Here is an 18,826-nt window from a genome sequence, read left to right as displayed (position 1 = left end):
CTTCCTATAAATTACATTTCAATTTCTGTTTGGAAATAAGTTTCTTGAATCCTTTACTTCTTTTGAAAAATTATCTGATTAAAAGATATTTATATATAAGTAGATATCCTTTAATTCAGAAAGTTTGGGCTCACTTGATATATCATGACTTCTTTCTTTTTAGGTAATGAAATCAGCCAAGTTGAAGGGCTTGACAACTTAGCAGTCCTTCAGGAATTGGTAGTGGATCATAACCGCATCCGATCATTTAATGACAGTGCTTTTGCCAAACCAAGTTCTTTATTGGCACTTCACTTGGAGGAAAACAGACTACGAGAACTGGGCAAATTACAATCTTTGGTAAAACTAGAGAAACTCTTCCTAGGATATAATAAAATCCAGGTAACATTATTATTTTTTATTATGGGATTTACAAGCTTTAGTTTCTCTGAGTTCTGAACATAAAGCTTCCAAGCATATCAATGAAAACGTTGTTAATATGTTATTTATCATTTATATACCATCTATATTTCAAGGCATAGAAATAGTCTGTGATGCAGAAATATTCATCCTACTTCTAGACTTAAGAACTGGACAAAGCCACATGCACAAGCTCATTAACAAAGGTTACTTCTACATGTTCTAAGGCTCTTCTCATCAGTCCTCTCTGAGAGCTCTCATTTGTTCCTTGACTGCTCTTGGTCCAAGTTGTTTCTGAATCTTGATTCTGGACTTCCTTTGGCCCCTTAAACTTATCATATGTACTTGTTCTACCCGGCATTTGAATCAACTCCTGATAACGGACTTTGACTTGGCTTTAATGTTGTATCTCTCCCCACTCAAGGCTTCCTTAGATAGGACCCTGGCTTAGTTTTACCTGCTGAGAATTTAACCTGTTACTTTTAGGTCACCGCCCCAACTGAACCGCTCAGACTCTCTCCTGAGATAGCATACAGATAAAAGTTGAAGACATAACCTTATATAGCCCTCACATTTCTCTCAGCATTTCTGTGGTGGTCTGTTAGCTCTCCTTTTACCAGCTTTTCTACTTCTGCCAGTACCTCTAAGATAGCCTCAAAGACAGACTGAACTCTGGACTACCCGCCAAGGGCAGAGAGCAAGTCTATCTTGTCCACATTTGTATCATTATACAGCATAGTACCCAGTACATAATAGATCCTCCATAAACGTTTGTGGCTCTACTTGATATAGAGTTGAGGAAGCCTTTTCTGGGGTTGATTTTTTAAAAGCCCTGGACAAGGTTAAAAGGAAATCATGAGCCATGCCCCTTCCTACAAAGCAATTAGGGAATGTACATACAGATAAAAATAGTATACAACTAATTTATACAGATTCAAACATTCATCTGAGAAAAGCCAGCCAAAACTGGGGATGATTCTTCCTAAGATTTATCAAGAAGAAATCTAAATTAGGAAAATTGCCCTTCTATGGAGATCTTTCCAGTGATAGCAACTGAGCTAACAAAAAAGACTGTCAAATCAGACTTGACACTCATCAGAGATCTTACCTGGTATCGAGCTTTATAAATAATTTCGAGGACACTCAGGGCCCAGGACATGCCTAGTGCCTTCTCAGGCCCTTCCTTCGCACATCACACACACCCCGAGCTTAGAATAAAATGTGAGGTCTTCAAGTGAGAGTCCATGAGGTGATCTTATACAGTAGGGGAGTGTTTCATTTACGAACCATCCCCATTTTAAACTTGAAATTATGTGACATTTTACAGGGATCCATGCCTTATAATTCTATAGATTCTAGGTTTATTTATTATAGGCAGTCCTTAACCAAGAAGATCTGCTAAGAGAATATTATAAATGAAGACCGCTAAGAGAATATCATAAATGAGGACCTTCTTCCTAGCAAGTATCATTGCTTTATTTGACAGGATGTCCAGTTACCAGATTAGACCTGGTAACCTGCTTTTCCACAAGAGTGTCCCTGCTCTCTACTCCTCTATCCCTCTTAAGCAAATGAATCGATAGAGATCAGCTGGTATAACAACTATACTTAGTCAAGCTTATTTATTATCAAAATCTAATATAGCTAAATGACAACTTACATATCATGAGAGATTCTACATATCATTGAATGAAGAAGTAAGCATTATTATTTAATGACCATCCCTTGTTTATTTTTATCCTTGAAATGGTATTTTCCATTGAATTTAGATAGATCATTTTGCCATTAAGCTTATTCTAACCATTAATATTATAGTACCTTAATGTGACCATACATTTAGATGGGGAAAAAATGAACTCAGAGGAATAGAAAGGTTATGTTGGAAATTCTGTTGAATTCTACTGAAAACATATTTTCTTCAAACTTCTGAACTCTCCTTTCAAATTTTATTTTTGAGAGAGATTCTGTCTCTAGATTCATACCAACATGGACAGACTGATACCAGCATTAATTTCAACAAAGGGACAATCAGATAATTTTGGGTTGATAAAAATTGATAGAAGGGAGAAAGCCTAGAAAAATTAACAAAGGAACAATATTTCAAGTGAAGGTATATGCAGCCCCTCATTGACCTACTTTAACATCCTTCAGAAGCTATATCCTTGATAAAATATAATACATACCCTTGATTCTGGTGTGATGCTTTTTACTTAGCCATCATGTCCAGTAATACAGATTTAGCAAATTGTTGTCTATAGCTTGCTTCTAAAGAAAGAATCACAGAAACACAATTGAAAGATTCATTATTTAATTCACCTTTATAGTCCTGTTTGATCCCTGTGTCTAAATGATTCCCCTACCTGGCATCCAGCTACTCTATCTACTTTTAAACATATTATTAATCACCTGAAGCTGAAAAGAACCCCAAGAATAGTCTATTGCTATTTCCTGTCCTCAGTGAAGGCCCCAATCCAGGCACAATTATTATTATGATTGCCTTAAGTACTTACGCTGACATTGTAACTACCATTGGTATCCTGGTTAATGCTTAACAACTGGCTCTCCAAGAGGAAAAAAATCCCTAATTTAGTAACGTCTGCCAATTTCTATGGTATAATTTCTTCTGTCATAGCCAATTTCAGGCTAACACACCATCTCACAAAATTCCTAAAAATTTATCAGTTGACTTTTTGTGAGCCAGTAGCAGCACACTACTGTAAAAAATAATGCTGCATATTAAAAATGGGAAGCCATCAGCCCTCTCCCCCCAATTATGGACATATTAGTTTCCCTGATGTCTCGTTAAAAGTTTATGCCATCATTATCTTCTACAAATTTAATAGTCTATTTCCCATATTAACATTTTCTGTGAAAACAGAAATTTTGATTAGGAATATTTCACTAGTGACTACTGTTATGTTTGGTTTAATTTGAGAAAATAATGTAAGACTTTTCGCATGTTCGTGATTACCGATCAGGCCTTGGTTCCACAGATAGAAACTGCCTGTGGGTAAAAATGCACAATATCTCTATAGATTTACAGATTTTTCAAAGCCCTCCTTTATGATACTTCCAAAATCAAAATAGTAAAGATCGGTCATTTAAAAAATCAAATTCACTTCCAAATGATCTAAAATACGTCTAAATATTTTTACACATACTAGAAGAATTTGCTATATGTCCACTTACAATTCCACAAAGGAATACAGGCATGTCAATAACTTTGTTGTGTTACACGAACTAGCAACAACTTTAGGCTGAGCTTGTTGGCTAAAGTTTGTCAGAAATAGCATTTTAGAAACAATTTTGCAAAAACTAAAATATATTTGCAAACTTTCACCAATGTTAAATGGAAGCTAATAAATAATGCTATGCAATAGAGAAGGCAAATTATTTAACATGAGAGATAATTTTTCAGCTATATATATTCCCAGCAAGTATATCAAGATGCAATCCACTCAATATCACACATTCCTTTATTGTTAAGGTTGTGTTTAGTTATGTACCTTTAAAACTTTTAGATTTGATTCACCTTTTCCATACTTCTTGGTCAATGTGCTGGAGGAATTAACCAAATATAATCTGAGTCCTAGAATAAATCATAATTCTGAGAAAAAATTTGGTCTTTTCTTACAAGTGCTGCTATATATCCAATTTTCCATGTTAGACTGTTACCTTTGCCAGTCATGTATTTGAAATCTACAGTACACAGATCTGCCTTTATTCAAGAATACAGAAGACTGTCACTGTCACTCAAGCTCACTTCAGAGAATTCAATCATGAGCTAGCTGCAATCTAACACTTACATATAATTACTTCAAATGAGTCTACATTTGAAGATGTTGAGTCTAACCAAATAATAACTTAACTGATTAACTTTTGAATAGGATATCACAGAACTGGAAAAACTTGATGTTATCTCTACTCTCAGGGAGCTTACAGTGTACGGCAATCCAGTGAGTATGTTACCATTCTAATTTATTAGTTAATTTACTGGTAGTTTTATAAAATTTATTTTTATATGGTATTAGAAAGGGATTTAATTTTATGTTTCTGTAGGCATAGCCAGTTATCCCAGCCCAAATGTATTGACTTCTTCCAACTGATTACAGTGCAAACTGTCACTGTCATGTATAAATAAGGTCTGTTTCAGGTTTCCACATTGTATTCTTTGGCCTATTTTTCTAACCCTATGCCAATATTATATAGTGTTAATTAATTAACGTTTTGTAGTAAGCCTTGATGTCTGGTAGAATAAGCACCTCTAATTCTTCCTCTTTTACCTCCTTCTCTTTCTCATTATTTCTTTCTCTTTCTTCACTGCCTTGGCTATTCTTGGCCCTTTACACTTTTCTATAAATTTTAGGAACCAACCCATCAAGTTACATGAGAATCTTGTTGATATTTTAATTGGAATGGCATTCAATTTATAAATTAATTTGGGGAGAAAGTTGCAACCTTTCCTGTTGGAATCTTTGAGGGGACCTAATAAGTAGCACCCTTGTTCACCTAATTTCTAAACAGATTGAGTAATATGACAATGGAGACGCAAAAATACCAGCTTAGCTTAGTGAGAAATCAAAGGGGCACGTTATCAGATTTCAGAAATAGTCAGTCATGATCACCCAGATATAGAAAATACTACACCGAGCTTTTTCCGCATAAGAGGAGAGCTACTCTTGGAGAGCAGAACACATTCTTCCAGAACACTCTTTTCCCAAGAAGGGAGTTAAATCACTCAACTTCCCCTAGTAGAGAGGAAGTGAAGGGTTTGAGAAAACCCAGGAGGGCCACATCATAGAGCTACTTCCACCAAGAAGAAAATAGCAATAAGCAGTATCCCCTAATATTTATAGTATTCAGCCTTCACGTTCATTAACATAAATATCACTCCATTTATTTCATCTCTTTGAATAAATATTTGTAATTTTCTCCATAAAGATTTTAATCAACTTTGGTTAGATTTATTGTTGTTTTAATTGCTTTTTAAAATAGTGTCTTTTTAAAATTTTCCTAATTGTTTGTTGCTGGAGTGTATACATTCTGATTTTTGTATATTGCTTTTTATCTAGGACCCTTGCTGAACCCTCTTTTTAATTCTAATGGTTTGTAATGTTTTTTGGATTTTCTCTATAGACTATTATCTGCAAATATGACTATCATTTCTTTCCAGTTCTCACATTTTTAATTTCCTTTGCTTCTCTTAGCACGCTATCTAGGACCTCTAGTACAGTGCTGAATTAGAAGTACCATTAGAAGTACTTATAGTAAGTTACTAACTTCAAAAGAATGCTTTAAAGTTGTCACTACTTAATATGATGTTTGCAGTAGGTTATGGGAAGATAACCTTTAACAGCTTAAGAAATTCTAGTTCCAGTTTCCTATTGGTTTTGTCTTGAATGGGCATTGCTTTTTCAGTAATTGGTAATATAGTTTTTCTCTTTAATCTGTTAATATGGTAAATTACAATAATAGACTAGTGTTAAACCATCTTGAAATTCCTGGGATGAATACTTCTTGGTCATGTTTTATATTTTATTGGATTCAATTTGCTAATATTTTATGTAGCATATCTGTATCCATGGAAATAAGTAAAATTATCCTATAATTTTATCTTCTTTTAGTATTCTTTTCAACTCTCTCAAAGTTTTACTTGCTTCATAAAATAATTTGGGAGCATTCCCTCTTTCTCCAGTCTGTGGAGTTTTTATATGCAATGTCTCATATACTTCTGGAAGGATAATTAAACCTTATCTCTAGAACTCTCTGGGCTTAATATTTTTTGAGGTTATATTTTAAACTACTTAAATTATTTAATGGCTATAAAGCTAGTCATGTTTGTATTTCTTAAAACAGTTATTCTGAGAAGTTATATTATCTAGAAAATTGCCCTTTTTATGTAAACTTTTTTTTTTTTTTTTGAGACAGAGTGTCTCTCTGTCACCCAAGATGGAGTGCAGTGGCATGATCTCGGCTCACTGCAGCCTCTGCCTCCCGGGTTCAAGCAATTCTCCTTCCTCAGTCTCTCAAGTAGCTGAGATTACAGACGCGTGCCTTCATGCCTGGCTAATTTTTTGTATTTTTAGTAGAGACAGAGTTTCACCATGTTGGCCAGGATGGCTTTAATCTCCTGACCTCATGATCTGCCTGCTTCTGCCTCCCAAAGTGTTGGGATTACAGGCGTGAGCCACTGTGCCTGGCCTGTAAAATTTTAATGTATTGCTCTCATAGTACTTTCATGAATTGCTTTTCATTTATTTTTAAAAATTTGTATTGATGTAAAATATACATATACAATTTACCATATTTACATTTTTTAATGTCCAGTTTAGTGTAAATAAATATATTTATATTCTTTATTATTCCTTTCATTCCCATCTCTCATCCCTGCTCCCCTTCCCAGACTCTGGTAACCATCAATCTTGTCTTTGTCTTCTTTAGATCTACTTTTTTAGCTCCCACATATAAGTGAAGGCATATGATACTTGTTTTTCTGTGCCTGGCTTATTTTACTTAACATAATGGTTTCCAATTCCATCCATATTGCTGCAAATAACAGGATTTCATTCTTTTTATGGCTAAATAATGTTCCATTGTGTAGATATACCATATTTTCTTTATCCATTCATCTGCTGATGGGCACTAAGGTTGATTCCATATTTTGGCTATTATGAATAATGCTGCAATAAACATAGGAATACAGGTATCTCTTTGATGTATTGATTTCCTTTCTTTTAGATACATACCCTTTTCTATTGTGAGTGTTTTAAGGAACCTCCATACTATTTACCATAATGGTAATTTACATTCCCACCAACAATGTACACAGGTTCCCCTTTCTCCACATCCTTACCAGCATCTGTTATTGCCTGAAGTTTTGATGTCAGCCATTTTAACTGGGGTAAAATGATACCACATTGTGGTTTGGTTTGCATTTCTCTGATTATTAGTGACTTTGAGCATTTTTTTTTTTTTTTTTTTTTTTTTGTAAACCTGTTGGCCATTTGTATGTCTTCTTTTGAGAAATGTCTGTTCAGATCTTTTGCCAGTTTTAAAATTTAATTATTTATTTATTTTTGGCTGTTAAGTTGTTTGCGCTCTTATGTGTTCTGGTTATTAATCCCTTGTCAGATGGATTGACTGCAAATATTTTCTCCCATTCTGTGGGCTGTAGCTTTACTTCGTTGATTATTTACTTTGCTGTACAGAAGCTTTTCAGTTTGATGTAATCCCATTTATCCATTTTTGCTTTGGTTGCCTGTGCTTTTGATGTCTTACACAGTATTTGCCCAAATAAATGTCTTGGAGGATTTCAGCAATGCTTTCCTCTAGTAGTTTCATAGTTTAAGGTCTTAGATTCAAATCTTCAATCCATTTGGATTTGATTTTTGTATATGGTGAGAGACAGAAGTCAATTTTCATTCTCCTATACAGAGTTATCCACTTTTCCCAGAACTGTTTATTAACAAGACTGTCATTTTCTCACTGTAAGTTCTTGGTGTTTTTGTCGAAGATGAGTTGACTGTAAATGCATGGATTTATATCTGGGTTATCTATTCTGTCACGTTGGTCTATGTGTCTTTTTTTAATGCCAGCTCCATGGTTTTTTGGTTACTATAGCTTTGTAATAAAATTTGAAGTCACATTGTGTGATGCCTCCAGTTTTGTTCTTTTTGCTCAGGATTGCTTTGGCTATTTGGGAATATTTTAGGATTTTTTTTATTTCTGTGAAGAATGTTTTAGGTGTATTGATAGGGATTGCATTGAATATGTAAATTGCTCTGGGTAGTATTGTCTTTTTTTTAACAACAGATATTTATTTCTCACAGTTCTGGAGGCTGAAAGTACAAGATCAAAGGGCCAACTGATCCAGTTCCTGGTGAGGACCATCTTCCTGGCTTGCAGATAGTTGTCTTGCTATATCCTCACATGGCTCTGGTGGGAAGGGTAGGGTGTGAAGAGAGCACAAAAACTCCTGGTCTCTACTATACTTTTCTGTAAGGGTACTGGTCCCATCATAAGGACCCCATCCTGATGACCTCATCTAAACCTAATCACCTCCCAAGACCCCAACTCCTAATAATACCATTACATTAGGGGTTAGGGCTTTAATATATGAATTTTGGGGGCACATCAGCATTCAGTCCATAGCAACACTTAATCCTCAGCCTTAACTCAGGGTTCACCTATTGTTCTCATAATGTCTGTTATAGCAAAAGTATTCAGCCAGAATCATGCATTGCTAAGAGACATTAGTAGTCATGTACCTTTAGCTCTTCCAGTCTATAAGATTCCTCCTCCAGACTGAGGAATCTTCCAGACAAGAGAAGCCAAAGAGACATAATGATTCCTTCACTTTGATGACTTTGACACTTTTGAAGATTATGGACTAATTTGTAGAATGTCCTTCAAGTTGGGTTCATCTGGTGACATCTTATGATTAGACTCAGGTTGTGCATTTTGGGGAGGGATATTGCAAAGGTGGATGTTGCATTCTCCATGTATCTGCCACACAATTTTAATTTGTCCTATTCACTGTGATCACTTGAATGAAGTGGTGTTTGCCAGATTTTTCTGCTATAAAGTTAACTCGTTGCCTCTTTATTTTTTTGCCTTCTGTGGCATCATGTACTTTATTATTTTTATATATATATATATATACTTTAAGTTCTAGGGTACATGTGCACAACGTGCAAGTTTGTTACAGATATATACATGTGCCATGTTGATGTGCTGCACCCGTTAACTCGTCATTTACATTAGGTATATCTCCTAATGCTATCCCTCCTCCCTCCCCACACCCCACGACGGGCCCTGGTGTGTGATGTTCCCCATCCTGTGTCCGAATGTTCTCATTGTTCAATTCCCACCTATGAATGAGAACATGCGGTGTTTGGTTTTCTGTCCTTGCAATACTTTGTGTGATGTTCCCCATCCTGTGTCCGAATATTCTCTTTGTTCAATTCCCACCTATGAATGAGAACATGCGATGTTTGGTTTTCTGTCCTTGCCATACTTTGCTCAGAATGATGGTTTCCAGCTTCATCCATGTCCCTACAAAGGACATGAACTCATCCTTTTTTACGGCTGCATAGTATTCCATGGTGTATATGTGCCACATTTTCTTAATCCAGTCTATCATTGATGGACATTTGGGTTGGTTCCAAGTCTTTGCTATTGTGAATAGTGCTGCAATAAACATACGTGGGCATGTGTCTTCATAGCAGTGTGATTTATAATCCTTTGGGTATATCCCCAGTAATGGGATAGCTGAGTCAAATGGTATTTCTAGTTCTAGATCCTTGAGGAATCGCCGCACTATCTTCCACAATGGTTGAACTAGTTTACAGTCCCACCAACAGTGTAAAAGCATTCCTATTTCTCCACATCCTCTCCAGCATCTGTTGTTTCCTAACTTTTTAATGATCACCATTCTAACTGGTGTGAGATGGTATCTCATTGTGGTTTTGATATGTGTTTCTCTGATGGCCAGTGATGATGAGCATTTTTTCATGTGTCTGTTGGCTGCATAAATGTCTTCTTTTGAGAAGTGTCTGTTTATATCCTTTGCCCACTTTTTCATGGGGTTGTTTAATTTTTTCTTGTAAATTTGCTTAAGTTCTTTGTAGATTCTGTATATTAGCGCTTTCTCAGATGGGTAGATTGTAAAAATTTTCTCCCATTCTGTAGGTTGCCTGTTCACTCTGATGGTAGTTTTTTTTCTGTGCAGAAGCTGTTTAGTTTAATTAGATCCCATTTGTCAATTTTGGCTTTTGTTGCCATTGCTTTTGTTGTTTTAGTCATGAAGTCCTTGTCCATGCCTATGGCCTGAATGGTATTACCTAGGGTTTCTTCTAGGGTTTTTATGGTTTTAGGCCTAACATTTAAGTCTTTAATCCATCTTGAATTAATTTTTTATAAGATGTAAGGAAGGGATCCAGATTCAGCTTTCTCCTTATGGCTAGCCAGTTTTCCCAGCACCATTTATTAAATAGGGAATACTTTCCCCATTTCTTGTTTTTGTCATGTTTGTCAAAGATCAGATGGCTGTAGATGTGTGGTAATATTTCTGGGGGCTCTATTCTGTTCCATTGGTCTATATGTGTGTTTTGGTACCAGTACCATACTGTTTTGGTTACTGTAGCCTTGTAGTATAGTTTGAAGTCAGGTAGCATGATGACTCCAGCTTTGTTCTTTTTGCTTAGGATTGTCTTCACAATGTGGGTTCTTTTTTGGTTCTATATGAACTTGAAAGTAGTTTTTTCCAATTCTGTGAAGAAAGTCATTGGTAGCTTGATGGGGATGGCATTGAATCTATAAATTACCTTGGGCAGTATGGCCATTTTCACAATACTGATTCTTCCTATCCATGAGCATGGAGTGTTCTTCCATTTGTTTGTGTCCTCTTTTATTTCGTTGAGTAGTGGTTTGTAGTTCTCCTTGAAGAGGTCCTTCACATCCCTTGTAAGTTGGATTCCTAGGTATTTTATTCTCTTGGAAGCAATTTTGAAGGGGAGTTCACTCATGATTTGGCTCTCTGTTTGTCTGTTATTGGTGTATAGGAATGCTTGTGAATTTTACATATTGATTTTGTATCCTGAGACTTTGCTGAAGTTGCTTATCAGCTTAAGGAGATTTTCGGCTGAGATGAAGGGGTTTTCTAAATATACAATCATGTCATCTGCAAACAGGGACAATTTGACTTCCTCTTTTCCTAACTAAATACCCTTCCTTTCTTCTGCCTGATTGCCCTGGTCAGCACTTCCAACACTATGTTGAATGAGGGCAACACTATGTTGAATGAGGGCAACATGAGTGGTGAGAGAGGGCATCCGTGTCTTGTGCCAGTTTTCAAAGGGAATGCTTCCAGCTTTGTTCCATTCTTACCAGAATTTTCCTGTGAATCCGTCTAGTCCTGGACTTTTATTGGTTGTTAAGCTATTAATTATTGCCTTAATTTCAGAACCTGTTAGTGGTCTATTCCGGGATACAACTTCTTCCTGATTTAGTCTTGGGAGGGTGTATGTGTCCAGGAATTTATCCATTTCTTCTAGATTTTCTATTTTATTTGCATAGAGGTGTTTATAGTATTCTCTAATGGTAGTTTGTATTTCTGTGGGATTGGTGGTGATATCCCTTTCATCATTTTTTATTGCATCTATTTGATTCTTCTGTCTTTTCTTCTTTATTAGTCTTGCTAGCAGTCTATCAATTTTGTTGATCTTCTGAAAAAACCAGCTCCTGGATTCACTGATTTTCTGCAGAGTTTTTTGTGTCTCTATCTCCTTCAGTTCTGCTGTGATCTTAGTTATTTCTTGCCTTCTGCTAGCTTTTGAATGTGTTTGCTCTTGCTTCTCTAGTTCTTTTAATTGTGATGTTAGGGTGTCTATTTTAGATCTTTCCTGCTTTCTCTTGTGGACATTTAATGCTATAAATTTCCCTCTACACACTGCTTTAAATGTGTCTCAAAGATTCTGGTATGTTGTGTCTTTGTTCTCATTGGTTTCAAAGAACATCTTTATTTCTGCCTCCCTTTTGTTATGTACCCAGTAGTCATTCAGGAGCAGGTTGTTCAGTTTCCATCTAGTTGAGAGCTGTTTTGAGTGAGTTTCTTAATCCTGAGTTCTAGTTTGATTGCTCTGTCGTCTGAGAGACAGTTTGTTATAATTTCTGTTCTTTTACATTTGCTGAGGAGTGCTTTACTTCCAATGATGTGGTCAATTTTGGAATAAGTGTGATGTGGTGCTGAGAAGAATGTATATTCTGTTGATTTGGGGTGGAAAGTTCCATGTTTATTAGATCTGCTTGGTGCAGAGCTGAGTTCAATTCCTGGATATCCTTGTTAACTTTCTGTCTCGTTGATCTGTCTAATGTTCACAATGGGGTGTTAAAGTCTCCCATTATTATTGTGTGAGAGTATAAGTCTCTTTGTAGGTCTCTAAGGACTTGCTTCATGAATCTGGGTGCTCCAGTATTGGGTGCATATATATTTAGGACAGTTAGCTCTTCTTGTTGAATTGATCCCTTTACCATTATATAATAACCTTCTTTGTCTCTTCTGTTCTTTGTTGGTTTAAAGTCTGTTTTATCAGAGACTAGGATTGCAACCTCTGCTTTTTTGTTTCTTTTTTTCCATTTGCTTGGTAGATCTTCCTCCATCCCCTTATTTTGAGCCTATGTGTGTCTCTGTCCGTGAGATGGGTCTCCTGAATAAAGCACACCAATGGGTCTTGACTCTTTATCCAATTTGACCATCTGTGTCTTTTAATTGGAGCATTTAGCCCATTTACATTTAAGGTTCATATTGTTATGTGTGAATTTGATCTTCTCATTATGATGTTAGCTGGTTATTTTGCTTGTTAGTTGATGCCATTTCTTCCTAGCATTGATGGTCTTTACAATTTGGCATTTTTTTTTTTGCAGTAGCTGGTACTGGTTGTTCCTTTCCATGTTTAGTGCTTCCTTCAGGTGCTCTTGTAACGCAGGCCTGGTGGTGACAAAATCTCTAAGCATTTGCTTGTCTGTAAAGGATTTTATTTCTCCTTCACTTACAAAGCTTAGTTTGGCTGGATTTGAAATTCTGGGTTGAAAATTCTTTTCTTTAAGAATGTTGACTATCGGCCCCCACTCTCTTCTGGCTCGTAGAGTTTCTGCCAAGAGATCCACTTTTAATCTGATGGGCTTCCCTTTGTGTGTAACCTGACCTTTCTCTTGGCTGCCCTTAACATTTTTTCCTTCATTTCAACTTCAGTGAATCTAACAATTATGTGTCTTGGAGTTGCTCTTCTTGAGGAGTGTGTTTGTGGCATTCTCTGTATTTCCTGAATTTGAATGTTGGCCTGCCTCGCTAGGTTGGGGAAGTTCTCCTGGATAATATCCTGAAGAGTGTTTTCCAACTTGGTTCCATTCTCCCTGTCACTTTCAGGTACACCAATTGGACGTAGATTTGGTCTTTTCACAGTCCCAAATTTTTTGGAGGCTTTGTTCGTTTCTTTTCACTCTTTTTTCTCTAAACTTCTCTTCTCATTTCATTTCATTCATTTGATCTTCAATTACTGATACCCTTTCTTCCATTTGATCAAATTGGCTATTGAAGCTTGTGCATGTGTCACATAGTTCTCGTGCCATGGTTTTCAGCTCTATCAGGTAATTTAAGGACTTATCTATGCTGTGTATTCTAGTTAGCCATTCATCTAACCTTTTTTCAAGGTTTTTAGCTTATTTGTGATGGGTTCGAACATCCTCCTTTACCTCAGAGAAGTTTGTTATTATCAATCATCTGAAGCATTCTTCTCTCAACTCATCAAAGTCATTCTCCTTCCAGCTTTGTTCCATTGCTGGTGAGGAGCTGCGTTCCTCTGGAGGAGAAGAGGCACTCTGATTTTTAGAATTTTCAGGTTTTCTGCTCGGGTTTCTCCCCATCTTTGTGGTTTTATGTACCTTTGGTCTTTGATGATGGTGACATACAGATGGGGTTTTGATGTGGATGTCCTTTCTGTTTGTTAGTTTTCCTTCTAACAGTCAGGACCCTCAGCTTCAGATCTGTTGGAGTTTGCTGGAGGTCCACTCCAGATCCTGTTTGCCTGGGTATCACCAGTAGAGGCTGCAGAACAGCAAATATTGCAGAACGGAAAATGTTGCTGCCTGATCCTTCCTTTGGAGTAAGGATCATACAGCTTCCGAGGGGCACCCGGCTGTATGAGGTGTCAGTCACCCCCTATTGGGATGCGCCTCCCAGTTAGGCTACTCAGGGGTCAGGGATCCACTTGAAGAGGCAGTCTGTCTGTTCTCAGATCTCAAATTCCATGCTGGGAGAAGCACTACTCTCTTCAAAGCTGTCAGACAGGGACGTTTAATTCTGCAGAAGTTTCTGCTGCCTTTTGTTCAGCTATGCCCTGCCTCCAGAGGTGGAGTCTACAGAGGCTTCCTTGAGCTTTGGTGGGCTCCACTGCATTCGAGCTTCCTGGCTGCTTTGTTTACCTACTCAAGCCTCAAAAATGGTGGATGCCCCTCCCCCAGCCTTGCTGCTGCCTCGCAGTTCGATCTTAGACTGCTGTGCTAGCAGTGAGCAAGGCTCTGTGGGTGTGGCACCCTCCAAGCCAGGTGCGGGATATAATCCCCTGGTGTGCCATTTGCTAAGACCATTGGAAAAGCACAGTATGAGGCTGGGAGTGTCCCAATTTTCCAGGTACGGCCTGTCATGGCTTCCCTTGGCTAGGAAAGCTTATTCCCCAACCCCTTGCACTTCCCGGGTGAGGCGATGTCCCACCCTGCTTTGGCTCGTGCTCCGTGGGCTGCACCCTTTGTCTGACAAGCCCCAGTGAGATTAACCCAGTACCTCAGTTGGAAATGCAGAAATCACCCATCTTCTTCTGTGTTGCTCACACTGGGAGCTGTAGACTATAGCTGTTCCTATTCAGCCATCTTGGAACCTCCCACATATTGTCATTTTAACAATATTATTTATGCCAATCCATGAGCATAGAATATATTTCCTTTTTTCTGTGTGTCCTCTTCTATTTCTTTCATCAGAGGTTTACAGTTTTCCTTGCATAGATCTTTCACTTCTTCGGTTAGACTGATTCCTAGGTATTTTATACTTTTCGTAGCTATTGTAACAGGATTGCTTTCTTGATTTCATTTTCAGATTGTTTGCTGTTGACATATATAAATCCTTCTGATTTTTACATGTTGGCTTTGTATTCTGCAACTTAACTGAATTCATTTATTAGCTCTTAACAGTTTTTTGGGGAACCTTTGGGCTTTTCTAAGTATAGGATCACACTGTCTGCAAACAAGGCTTATTTTACTTTTTCAGTTTGGATGCCCTTTATTTCTTTCTCTTGTCTAATTGCTCCAGACAGTACTTCCAGTATTATATTGAAAAACAGCAGTAAAAGTGGGCATTCTTGTCTCGTTCCAGTCTTTAGAGCAAAGGCCTTCAATTTTTCCCCATTCATTATGCTGCTAGTCATGGGTTTTTCATAGATGGCCTTTATTATCTTGAGGTATGTTCTTTCTATACCCATTTTGATGAGTTTTCATTATGGATATTGAATTTTATCAAATGCCTTTTCGGCATCTATTGAAATAATCATATGGCTTTTGTTCTTGATTCTGTTAATATGGTATAACATGTTTATTGATCTGCATATGTTGAGCCATCCTTGCATCCCTGAGATGAATCCCACTTGATAATGATGAATGATCTTTTTAATGTGTTGTTACATTTAGTTTGTTAGTATTTTGTTGAAGATTTTTGCATTTGTGTTCATCAATTATATTAGCCTGTAGTTTTGTTTTGTTTTGTTTTTTTCCGCCTTGCCTTGTTTTGGTATCAGGGTAATAATGCTGGCCTTGTAGAATGAGTTTGGAAGTATTCCTTCCTCTTCAATTTTTTTAAAGGGTTTAAGTAGTTGGTATGAATTCTTTTTTAATGTTTGGTAGAATTCATCAGTGAATTTATCATCCAGACAGATCATCCAGATGGAACGTCAATAAAGAAACAGTAAAGTTAAACTATACACTAGATCTAACAGGCCTGAGATTTATAAACATTTCACCCAACTGCTTCAGAATACACATTCTTTTCAACAGCACATGGAACATTTTCCATAATAGACCATATCTGAGGCTACAAAACATGTTTGTAGAAATTCTGAAAAGCAAATAATATCGAGTATCTTCTTGGATCACAATGGAATAAAACTAGAAATCAATAACAAGAGGAACCTTGGAAAATACACAAACATATGAAAATTAAACAATATGATCCTGAAGGACCAGTGGGTCAATGAAGAAGGGAATTAAAATTTTTATTGAAACAAATGAAAATGGAAATAAAATGTACCAAAATATATAGGATTATGGCAAAAGCAGTACCAACAGGAAAGTTTATTGCAATAAATGCCTATATCAAAAAAGTTGAAAGGCTTCAAAAATAAACACCCTAATGGTGTGCCTTACGCAACAAGAAATGCAAGAACAAGCTAAGCCCTAAATTAGTAGAAGGAAAGAAATAATAAATATCAGAGCAGAAATAAATGAAATTCAGGTTAAAAAACAGAAAATCAACAAAACAAAAAGTTGTTTTCTCAAAATATAAACAAAATTGACAAACCTTTAGCTAGACTAAGAAAGAAAGAGAAGACTTAAACAAATAAAATCAAAAATGAAAAAGAAGATGTAATAACTGAGACCTCAAATACAAAGAATTATTGAGAGTATTATGAACTATACTCTAATAAACTGGAAAACCTAGAAGACATGGATAATGTCTTCTTGAATGCATGCAACCTACAAAGATCGAATCACGAAGAAATAGAGAACCTCAACAAACCCAGTAACAAGTAATGAAATAGAAGCTGTGAAATAGTCTCCCATAAAAGAAAAGCCCAGTCCTTTGCCCACTTTTTAATAAGGTTATTTGCTTTTTTCTTGTAAATTTGTTTAAGTTCCTTGTAGACTCTGGATATCAGACCTTGGTCAGATGGACAGAAGATTGCAGAAATTTTCTCCCATTCTGTCGGTTGTCTGTGCACTCTGGTGATAGTTTCTTTTGTCATGTAGAAGCTCCTTAGTTTAATTAGACCCCATTTGCCAATTTTTGCTTTTGTTGCAATTGCTTTTGGCATATTTGTCACAAAATCATTGCCTGTGCCTATGTCCTGAATGCTATGACCTAGATTATCTTCCAGGGTTTTTATAGTTCTGGATTTTACATTAAAGTTTTTAATCCATCTTGTGTTAACTTTTGTATAAGGTGTAAGGAAGGCATCCAGTGTCCATTTTTTGCATATGAGATAGCCAGTTCTCCAAGCACCATTTATTAAATAGGGAATCCTTTCCCCATTACTTGCTTTTGTTGGGTTTGTCAAAGATCAGATGGTTGTAGGTGTGCAGTCTTACTTCTGAGTTCTGTATTCTGTTCCATTGGTGTATGTGCCTGTTTTGTACCATACCATGCTGTTTAGGTTAGTGTAGCCTTGTGGTATAGCTTGAAGTCAAGTAGCATGATGCCTCCAGCTTTGTTCTTTTTCTTTAGGATTGTCTTAATTATTTGGGCTCTGTAAAAAAATAGTTTCCTCTAATTCTGTGAAGAATGTCAATGGCAGTTTAACAGGAAGAACACTGAATCTATAAAGTACTTTTGGCGATATGGCCATTTTCATGATACTGATTCTTCCTATCCATGAGCATGGAATGTTTTTCCATTTGTTTGTGTCCTCTCTGATTTCCCTGAGCAGTGGTTTGTAGCTCTCCTTGAAGAGGTCCTTCATATTCCTTGTTAGCTGTATTTCTAGGTACTTTATTCTTTTTGTAACAATTGTGATTGGGAGTTCCATTCATGATTTGGCTCTCTGCTTGCCTGCTGTTGGTGTATAGGAATGCTAGCTTTTTTGCGCATTGATTTTGTATCCTGAGACTTGGCTGAAGTTGCTTATCAACTTAAGAAGCTTTCAAGCTGAGATTATCAGGTTTTTCTAGATACAGGATCATGTCATCTGCTAACAAAGATAGTTGGAATTCCTCTCTTCCTATTTGAATACCATTTATTTATTTCTTTTGCCTGATTGCCCTGGCCAGAACTTCCAATACTATGTTGAACAGGTGTGGTGAGAGACTGAAGGAGGATAGAGACATGACAACTTGTCTTGTGTCAGTTTTCAAGGGAAATGCTTCCAGCTTTTACCCATTCAGTATGATATTGGTTGGGAGATTATAATATATGGCTCTTATTATTTTGAGGTATATTCCTTCAATAACTAGTTTATTGAGAATTTTTAACATGAAGGGATGCTGAATTTTATCAAAGGCCTGTCCTACATCTATTGAAATAGTTATGTGATTTCTGTCTTTAGTTCTTTGCTTGTGATGAGCCACATTTATTGATTTGCATGTGTTGAACCAACCGTGAATCACAGGGATGAAGCCAACTTGATCATGATGGATAAGCCTTTTGATGTGCTGCTGGATTTGGTTTGCCAGCATTTTATTGAGGATTTTTGCATCAATAGTCATCAGAGATATTGGCCTGAAGTTTTCTTTTTTTGTTGTATCTCTGCCAGATTTTGGTATCAGGATGATGCTGGCCTCATAAAATGAGTTAGGGAGGAGATCCTCCTTTTCTATTTTTTGGAATAATTTCAGTAGAAATGGTACCAGTTGTTCTTTGTACCTCTGGAATTAAGCTGTAAATTTGTCTGCTCCTGGACTTTTTTTGGTTGTTAGGCTATTAATCACTGTCTCAATTTCAGGACTCATTATTGGCCTATTCAGGGATTCAATTTCTTCCTGGTTCAGTCTTGGGAGGGTGCACATATCCGGGAATTTATCCATTTCTTCTAGATTTTCTAGTTCATGTGCACAGAGGTGTTTATAGTATTCTTTGATGGTTGTTTGTATTTTTGTGGGGTCAGTGGTGATA

General features: G+C 36.7%; 1 protein-coding gene across 1 annotated transcript in view; it reads left to right on the top strand.

Moving 5' to 3' along the window:
• LRRC9 (leucine rich repeat containing 9) overlaps positions 1-18,826 on the top strand; it is a 141,735-nt gene that overhangs the window by 103,194 nt on the left and 19,715 nt on the right. The window contains exons 28-29 of the mRNA XM_026456290.2: positions 164-381; positions 4,287-4,355. Of these exons, the coding sequence (XP_026312075.1) occupies positions 164-381; positions 4,287-4,355 (287 nt within the window). The remainder of the gene's footprint in view (positions 1-163; positions 382-4,286; positions 4,356-18,826) is intronic.

The sequence above is a fragment of the Piliocolobus tephrosceles genome, chromosome 6 (assembly GCF_002776525.5).
Source record: "Piliocolobus tephrosceles isolate RC106 chromosome 6, ASM277652v3, whole genome shotgun sequence".
In the NCBI taxonomy this organism is placed as follows: Eukaryota; Metazoa; Chordata; class Mammalia; order Primates; family Cercopithecidae; genus Piliocolobus; species Piliocolobus tephrosceles.
Note: the sequence above shows the minus strand (reverse complement) of the source record. Positions and strands in the feature narration are given on the sequence as shown.